General features: G+C 37.2%; 1 protein-coding gene across 2 annotated transcripts in view; it reads left to right on the top strand.

Moving 5' to 3' along the window:
- Positions 1–10000, top strand: part of LOC138047609 (uncharacterized) — a 100559-nt gene that overhangs the window by 3810 nt on the left and 86749 nt on the right. For both annotated transcript variants that reach the window (XM_068894533.1, XM_068894534.1), the window contains exons 2-5: positions 2565–2637; positions 3933–4043; positions 5449–5573; positions 6222–6405. In XM_068894533.1, coding sequence (XP_068750634.1) covers positions 2565–2637; positions 3933–4043; positions 5449–5573; positions 6222–6405 — 493 coding nt within the window. The remainder of the gene's footprint in view (positions 1–2564; positions 2638–3932; positions 4044–5448; positions 5574–6221; positions 6406–10000) is intronic.

Here is a 10000-nt window from a genome sequence, read left to right as displayed (position 1 = left end):
AGACGATCAGATTCATTGCCTAAAGGAAGGTCAACCTTGTCATGCGGGACAAGATTGCTTGGCATCCATCCAGCAAGCCCTTACTGCTTCTCGCGCGACTGACCCATTTGCCGACGTTATGCTGTTGGATGTCGAGGAGGCAGCACCAAAAAAGTTCACTTATAGAACTGAGTGAAGATGACATTGAAGTTGTTTGAGAATATATTATGTATGATAACTAAAGAGACTTCTTCGAACACCGAACAATTAGTAGTTAGTCCTGGGCATAAACCGAACAACAAACAGTTAAAATTATGCTCAAATATTTTTTCATGTTTTGTTATTTAATTTAATAAGTGCCCAGCCTCGAATAAGCGCCCACCTCGAATAAGTGCCCACCCTGAAGGTCCAAAAATTAAATAAGCACCCAGGGCGCTTAATTGAATAAATACGGTAGTTCTCGACTAACAAGAATTAGTCAAATTTCTAATTGCTTTTTTACCTGAAGACTGTGCAGAGTTGAGAACAAATAAACAAAATTATGAATAGCCAGACAACAGAGATCCGACTGTTTTTGATTTCTTCTCAGAGTTTGTTAAACCCCATATCCAACCAGAAAAGGTTACTGGAGAATTTGCCATATGGATTCAGTGTTGTACATAACACCACAGTGAAATATTAGAAATATAGCTCATTTTGATATCCGACGGTGAAAGATGCAATTGTTGTCGAAGTCCATTATCTGTCGCTTTTAAGATTCCAGATATTTGTTTTTCACTGCTTGTGTTGTTTATTGAATTGATGTTTCATTCTTGAGGTCCATAAGGGTGTATTATATTTCATTGTATAAAGTAGACAAAAAATAAATAAAATACAAAAAAGGTATATTTTGTTTAAAGATCCAAGGATGGCACAGTTGGTTAGTGCGCGGCCTTGGTGCAAGAGATCCTGAGTTCGATTCCTGGATCTCGCATCCTTGTTTCGACTCCTTTCCTTTCCGTGTAGCTAGTAGCTTTAAATACCCGTAAAACGGAGCACTGATGGAGAGGGGGAAGTAAAATGAGCGCACCGTCGACCTCAGGTTTGTCAGTGATTAAAAGTTACTGTTACGAGTTATCGACGTTAAATAAGGTCTACTTTACTTTACTAATAAAACACCATTCACGTGTAACATCGGCTTTGCCGCCGTTGCTAAAATGTACTGTGTCCACTGGATAAAATCTATGCATTTCTACTACCCCCTGACTACCACCTGAAATCTACCAAAGAAACACACGGAAGACTCAAGGCACAAAGGCAATACTTACCAGGGGAGTGACAAGGAAGACCCTATTGCGCATTTTTTCCGATTTCTAACAGAGGAAAAAAGGGAGAAATGCTACACAGATTTCGACTGGATTGCCATAATTGGCAACCCAGTAATTACAACTATGCAATTACATGTATTTGCTTTACAAATTCTAAAATACATAATTGAAAACTACAGTTACTGTAATAAGATATTTGATGATAAGATTTCATAAGAGGGAAGATTATACTTACTCAGAATAACCTTAATTTGTACACATTGATCATATTTACATGTATATTTCAATAAATGAAATTATTTGATGAAGTGGGAACATATTTACACATTCTAACAGTCAGAAGCCTTAAACAGGTGCTTGGGGTCAAAATTACAGTTGTTCAAAGGGCCGATAACTTTTTCCCGTGGACAAGTCACTATCCGACAGTTTTAATATGACTGTGCAAAGATTTTCAGAATCAATCAATCAAAAACTTTACTTCTCTTCGAATTTTACACATAGAATAAACCCATGCTAATATCTCCAAAGGAAAAAATAAGTAAAAGTAATAAAAAGAATGATAATTGTCGTGATTCTTGAGTAATTATATTTATAGTCCTCAAACATAGTTAATTAACCAATCTATCTAGTTAAGCAAATAACAGAATAAAATTAATGCTCTGCTCAAACTTCATTTCTAATCGTAACAATAATTATACAGATATATATTATGTACAAATTTAAGACACTCTTACGCAGGCTAGTTATTATGTACATTATGACTACATAACCAGTAATTAATTGGACCTATGATTAGTTTTGTGTTTATGATCCTTTTGTTGACAACAGCGTTGGGCCACATTGTTGTCCCCTACCTGATGTGCAGTAGGTCCATTTTCATTTCCATTAAAAAATTACCGGCAACAAAAGTAAACAGTTATTGCTCTTATTACGCTTGAAATCATAGTGAGGTATCATTAGGGTATCAGTTGACAGCAGCTGACAGTGTACTGTGTGCAAATAAATTGATCTGATCCTGGTGTACAAACTGCTTTCAGTAGCAATGTTCACTGTGAAGGCAGTGCAAGTTAGAGTATTAACCCTTTCACTCCCAAGAGTGACACTTGTAGATTTTACTCTGTCTAATGCCTGACGATTTTACTCGTCAATGGGGAACCCCACAGGAGTGAAAGGGTTAAGTTCTCCTTGGTAAAAGATAATGTCCAGCTGAAAAGGGACTGAATAATTTTATATTCTTGTACATTTGCATTCTGATTTTTCTAACTTCATGTTCCCTAGGTCTGTCCCACTACCCAAGGATGCAGATCATTTCAGGAGAGAAAGAAAGCTAGCCATTGAAAAGAGTCTGCAGGTGATTCAACATTGACAGTTTATTTATTACCAGCAACAAGATATTACTGAACTGCAACAACACTGGATGATGATACAAAAGGCTGGGGGTACAAATCCTAGCGGAATCGACACTCTGGTTTGAAAAACAACTCTGGAAAGTCTGCTGCCTACTTACTCACAATGTTTAAATGAATACATGTAGATCAGGTTCTAATATAAGACAAACAATTTGTGGGCCCTATCGCACAACATTAAATGTTGTGTGTGCATGGAAGACCCACAATCTCTTAATTAAATATAACGGAGTAGGGGATTTCAACCTTGGGATGAAGTATCACCAGTTACAATTTAGTTAACATCTACTGATTTTAGAGCATTTTTTTTCGATCATAATCTTTCATTTCCTGTCATTCAAATATTGCCCGTTGTTAAAAATGGACTGGGTACAATATTTCCTATAATTATCAATCATGATCATGTTTTTGATAGAATTCAATTTTTTAAATTATTACATTAAATTTTACTGTAGATTAAAATTTAAAAAAAATGTCTTCAGTCTCTGTTTGAACCCCATGATAACAAACTGTGTGAAAATCAGTCTTATTTCAATATTTGTATAGCTCATGGGTGTTTTTTAAGGCTAATGGTACAATACATGATTTGTTCTGATTTCATTAATAATATTGATTTGTAGTAGTCTCTGATTAGAAGAGCACTTGTGCTCAACTAAATAACCTTGAGACTTACCGGGGTAAATAAAGTGGTGATAATGACATACTGACTGTGTAACTACTGACTGACTGCAGACTGTTATTTGTGTTAATGCAGACCTCCTTTTTGATCATGCAAAGAATTGTAAGGAAATGTTTGTCGACTTTCTTAAATACAAATCAACTTGCCTGAGCCCGCTAGTTGTTGGCGGTGCTGTTATTGAAAGAGTTACTGTCTAGAAGCTACTTGGAGTTTACATCTCAAGTGACTTGAGTTGGAATGCCCACTACGAATATCTGTATGTCAAAGCTATTAAAAGGTTATATGGTCTAAGGATACTCAAAAAAAAAGCGGACTCTCTTTAGCTGGTCTGGTCTCAGTCTATTGCAGGGTCATGAAAGCTGTACTTGAATATGGTTTAGGGTTAGGGTTAGCCCTAACCTCAAATTTGACATTGAAAATTCATATTCAAAGGAAGGTTTACATAAAAATTTTAGAAAAAATGGTGCTTGAGGAAGATACTACAGTAAGCTAAAATATGTTTACATGCACAGTGTATCTTTAAGTTTGTAAAAGGTTTTTGTTCTTTCGATATAATTGCAGGTGCGTGAGGCTCAACCTCTGATCATACAGTCAGATGTTATGTATGAGGAAATGTCAAGCTCCTCCCAAGGAGAATATTCGGGAAAGAGTATTCCTCTCCTGCTCCATCAGGTTCTTGTTTATGTCTCACACTCCATTTATGATGTGGCTTAAAGTGCCCCTGTGATCAAAAAAACCACTTCCTTTTTTCCTTCAGATTTTGAAAGTGTGTTTGCTTAACACCTGACTGGCAAAATTTTGAGCTTTGATTTTTATCCAAAGGCCGCTTACTTTGAGTGTAAGTTTTGGATTTCACGGTCCGCCATAAGTCACGTTCAAAACTGACCGATTGGAACTCAGACGGTTGGATCCAGGGAAACGTGACGTCAGAGGCTCACTAGCTTAAAATTTCAGCATGTGAACGCAGCTTATTATATGTGCAAAGCGTGAGTTTAAAAGTCTGAAAGCCCAAAACCCCCGTGCTGCATATTAATTTTGCAGCATACACACGTATTGCATTCTTAAACTAGTGAGCCTTTGACGTCATTTTCTCCTCGATCCAGCTCTCTCAAGAACATAATGTTAGTAATGGCGGACCATTAAATAGGAAAATTCCAGTTAAAATAAAGAGGTGTCTTTTTGAAATCAAGGCTTAAAACGTGGGTCACTTAGTGTTTTGTTAACATAGTTTTGAAATCCAAAGAAAAATATGAATTAATTTTTTGGTCACAGGGGCACTTTAAAAGTTTCTTGATTCAACATAATTAAACCAGTTTGTGTTTCCAATGTCATAACAAGCATTAACCTGATAATATCAATAAATTACTCAAGTGATGTGCAAAGGTGAATCAGCTAAGGCATGGAAAAAGTTCAGTTATTTTAAATATGACTTAGTTTAAAGTTAGCATTGGATAGCATTCCAAGTGTGGAATTAGTCAGACTTATCATGTGCTACTCTTAAAGTGGTACTACGACCAAAAAAACAAATCTTTTTTTTCTTTGGATTTCAAAACTATGTTAACTAAACACCAAGTGACCCAAGTTTTCAGTTCTGATTTTAAAAAGACACCTGTTTATTTTAACTGGATTTTTCTTATTTATTGGTCCACCATTACAAACTTTAAAATATTGAGAGAGCTGGGTTGAGGAGAAAATGACGTCGAAGACTCACTAGTTTAAGAATGCGAAGCGTGTGTTCACAGCTGAATTAATATGCAGCATGGGAGTTTTGGACTTTCAGGCTTTTAAACCCATGTTTTACATACACTGTATATAATAAATTGTGTTAATGAGTAAATGATGTCACTTTCTCTAGATCCAACCCTCTGAGGTCTAATCGGTCAGTTTTCAACGTGAGTAATGGCGGATCGTGAAATTCAAAACTTACACTCAAAATAAACAGCCTTGGGATAAACTCAAAGCTCAAAACTTTGCCAGTTCAGGTGTTATGCGAACACGCTTTCAAATCTGAAGAAAAAAAAAGGAAATGATTTTTTGATCATAGTACCACTTTAATAATGTTGTTGTTTCTTTGCAGTTTTTTGTGGAGAGGATAGAGCATTTAGTGCAATGTAAACACATGCACATGCTACGGTGGGCTCGATTCTGTGAACACACCAAAGCCATCGAAAACCTGTTCCCTTTATATCAAAAACGACTTAGGTAGGCTGTTGAAATTATTCCTTTTATGTTCAAGCTTTTTATCTTTCTAAAGACTTCATCAGGCATGGAGATCTCCACTAGGAGACAGGTGGATTTTCCCTTCCCAGAAATGTATCCCCTTCTATTTTGAGACAGTCACTGTAACAACTGACACTCCACAAGTAAACCACACATTCTTTACTTAAGTTTTATTGTTCAGCATGTAGAAAGCATTTCTGCAATTAAGCATGAGTGTTGAAGTACCCCTGGTATGAGTGTTGACATTTCATGCAAAGTGAAGAACAAACCTCATCTCCCAACAATCCGGGCCAAAAGACTTTTGGACAATAGTCAAATTTTGGGTTAAGGCCCCCCCCCCCCCCCCCCCAAGACAATGTTGAAACGTACAAGTGATCAATGAACTAATCTTGATTTCGGAGACCGTGAAAATCAACATTGTAATGGGGGGAGGGGGAAAAGCAGGAATTAATTAATCCCAACATTTTTGACCAGGATTGTTAAGGAGACTATAATAGCTGAATGTTTTAATTACATGTATTGTGGTCTTATGACCATACAAGCCAATAAAATTATTTAGCTGTTTTAAAGTTATGGTTGAAGTTTCATGTTGAATAATTACTATAATTTGAGTTAATTTTGCTCCCATAGTTACATCATGGAAGAATACCATGACTGCATTCAACGTGCAAGACGACTTGCTGTGGCGTTTGAAGCAACACTCGCTGGAAGCGATTCAGCAATGAGTGTTGTTACAATGGAGGATTTGCTGATTTACACACGCTGGCTTATCTGCATGCTGCATTCAGTGAAGAGAATAAATGCATTTGTTAGGGTAAGATAATGGTTGTTGAGTTACACCTGAGTCAACATGCTTTTTAACCCATTTCCACCTTAAGCACCCCCAGGTTAAATTTCTGATGTATATGTTGTGGTTCAATTTTATAATTATAATTTATTTGGTTCAAAATTTTTCAAACTAGTTCAGTTTTGATTTTTCCTTTGTTTCAGATTACAGTGTATGATAATGAATATTAGACAAAGAAAAAGCAAAATTGAATTGCTTTGAAGAAATTTTAACCAAGATAAAAACTGAACCACAACATAATTATTTTATACAATCATGTACAAATTCATGACAAAGGCCCCAGCATCATTAAATACTTCAAGCATGAGACTCTGGGATCTCTGATTGAGACAGACCCTTGGGGTCCTGAAGATTTATGAGGCAGGTGTAGCATGACCCTCTGAAGGCCCTGCTTGGCCCCTGCCCCTCTGTCAGTGCCATTGCCATAAAATAGTTTAAATAATGTAGGTATTATTTCACTATACAAATAAGAAATGCCAAACTAAGTTTGATTGTCTTCTGTATGAAATGTTTTTCATTAAGGAACTTAAGCCTTCACTCAATACTCAAGAGGCCAAAAAAAGAGGCCACAGTAATTGACCCAAGCTGTTGTGGTGCTCTGTCAGCTTGATTGGCAAAGTTAGTAAAAAATAGTTCTTGTGCTGTTGCTGCTCCCACACTGTGCAATGCTTAATTACCTCTTACAACACTAAAATCAATTGTTGTGTAATTTGATGAAGTAATGGTCATGTGGTAAAAGCTATTTACCTGTAGTTTTAAGCTGACACACAACAGCTTGCCTGCATCTACAACAAAGGCATCAATTATTATCAGTAAAGATCAGAAGACAAATACACAAGGGGCGTAGGAGGAAGGTGCAGGTTATGAAGGATCAGTTGTTTAGGGAGGCTCAGGTGAAGAAAAGGTGTTTAGAGATGGGGTGGATAGATGAAGGAGAAGGTGAAACTAGAGTATTTGAAGAGGGTGAAACTGATGGTGAGGTCAAAGTTACATGGTGCGAATTTTATTAGGGCAATAAATGCAATAGGATTACAAGCTTGTACCCTTCTATAGGTGTGGTGAGATACATGTACAGTGCTGGGATTTTGGATTGGAGTGATCGAAAAACTGGGGGTGATAGATGTGAAGATGAGGAAGAGCTTGACAATGTTGGGGGGCAATCCACAAGAAGGGGAGTGTAGTGAAAGTGGAAAGATTGTGGGATTGATCAGTGTGTATGATTGTGTGAATAAGGAACTTTGTCTGTTTGGATATATATGTCAAGGTGAGTGACGAGTGGATGTTAAGTTTACTGGAGAGATGTTGCAGGTGGAAGAAACAAAGAATGTGCACAGGAAGTGGGTGGAAAATGCATGGGAAGTTCATGAGGAATGTCTGAGAGGTCAAGGTAGTGGCTCATAGCTTGATATTTGGGGAAAAGCATGCACGTTATTTGGGGAATAGCATAGAGGGGCATGTTTTTGCAGCTCTGGAGCAGGCTTTGCAAACCAGATTTTTTTTGTATTGAGAACAAGGATGTAGATCCAATGTGTAGAGTGTGTGGCAAGGAATTGGTGGTGGTTGGGCTTGTTGCAAGTGGTTGTGATGGTTTAGTGCAAAGGGGATATCGAAGGAGGCATGATCAGATGGAGTTGAGGTGTACTGGGAGCTTTATTGAAAATATGGTCAGGGCTTGCATTTAAATTTTTGGATTATTAACATTTCGGCTTAGTAGACATCTTTTTTTGCTAACCAAAATAATTATAAAGTTTTGTTATCCAAGCTCACAATTTATGATATGGTAGCCTTTTCACCCGTGAAGAGGTCCTCATTGAGGAGTAAAATGACCTGGGGTGTTAGATAGCGTAAAATCTTTAAGTGTCACTCTTAGGGGGAAAAGGGCCCGGGGGTGGGGGGTACTGCCATATATGGGCTATATAGGTATGTGCCGCTGTGAAGGGTATGGTTTTCAAGCAGTTTACTCTAGCATAGGGTCTATAAATCAGAGCGTTTGAGTCTAGAATAGGGTATCATTTTTCACGAAACTGACCAGTTGTTTGAAATCGGCAAGTTTAAATTTTCACGACTCAGCCTCAAGAGCGTTGATAGATGACTATCATAAAACGCTACTGGATATTATTAACTGTCAAAAACGGGATTCAGACGGAAATCGGTGGTATTAATACTGGTTAAAATTAAGCAATTTATTATCTTGATAATGTGTATGTACGTGCTTGGCATTGCTGGACAAGTATAAATAAATCCTTTTTTAATAAAGAAGTGATTGTGGTATAAGGTTTTGTTTTGGCTTTGTTTTAGACTGTGCTAGTGACCTCAGTTTCTGGAAAACAGCTACTCTAGGATAGGAGTAATTTGGGGAGTTTACTCTAGTATAGGGTGGCAAAATCCAGCTGAAACTAGCTCTGGTATAGGCTAAGGGTTCCAGGGTCCCAGCGGCACATCCCCACCCAGAAATTCCTAATATACCCCCTGAGGGAAAGGGTGCCCCAGAAAATCAATTCTTATTTTTCTTTGGATTTCAAAACTATATGTTAACCAAACACTAAGCGACCAAAGTTTTAAGCCTTGATTTCAAAAAGATGCCTGCTTATTTTAACTGTAATTTTCTTATTTAATGGTCCACCATTACTAACTGTAAGTTCTTGAGAGAGCTGGTTCAAGGAGAAAATGCCGTCAAGGGCTTACTAGTTTAAGAATGCAATGTGTGAGTATGCTGCAGAATTAATATGCAGCACAGGAGTTCTGGGCTTTCACACTTTTAAACTCACATTTTGCATTTATAATAAACTGCATTGACACACAATAATTTCAAGCTAGTGAACCTTTGACGTCACTTTTTCCTGGAACCAACCCTCTGAGGTCCAATCAGTCAGTTTTGAACGTGAGTAATGGTGGACCGTGAAATCCAAAACTTAATTACACTCAAAGTAAATTGCCTTTGGATAAAAATGACTGTTCAAAATTTTGTCAGTCAGGTGTTAAGCAAACATACTTTCAAACTCTGAAGAAAAAAAAGAGAATGATTTTTTTATCACAGGGGCGCTTTAAATATTAAACATTTTGATAATAACGACTGGAACAAATCAAGGAGTAGATGCAAGTACATGGTGATGTAAAACAATTCAGTTTAGCATTTCTTCTATATTTCTCTCTCATTTGAAGTAAATAGCGGTACATCTGGCAGAGTTCATTTGTTAACAAAAGTTTGAGCCATGCAACTGTTGTTTCCCACTCCTGCCGAAATGTTCTTTCCTCGTGTGTTTTGCTTTTTTTCATAATGCTGTCGGGAGCTCAAGACTGTCTTCCAAGCCATTTCATTTGTTGTCCTTTGTTCTTTTTCTTGACAATAACAATAACAACAGAACTTTACTTTCAAACGATAATTTTTAAAGCTGAATAGCTTGTGGGGTAATGCACATGTGAGATCAAATCAAATTAATACATATCAAATCACATTGGTTTTTAGGGGAGGGGAAAACCGGAGTACCCGGAGAAAAACTCTGACTCGCGAAGCAGAGTAGAGAACCAACAAACCCAACCACACAAAAACATATGACGCCGG

This window comes from Montipora capricornis, chromosome 4, assembly GCF_036669925.1.
Source record: "Montipora capricornis isolate CH-2021 chromosome 4, ASM3666992v2, whole genome shotgun sequence".
NCBI lineage: Eukaryota > Metazoa > Cnidaria > Anthozoa > Scleractinia > Acroporidae > Montipora > Montipora capricornis.
This window is presented reverse-complemented; position numbering and strand designations above follow the sequence as displayed.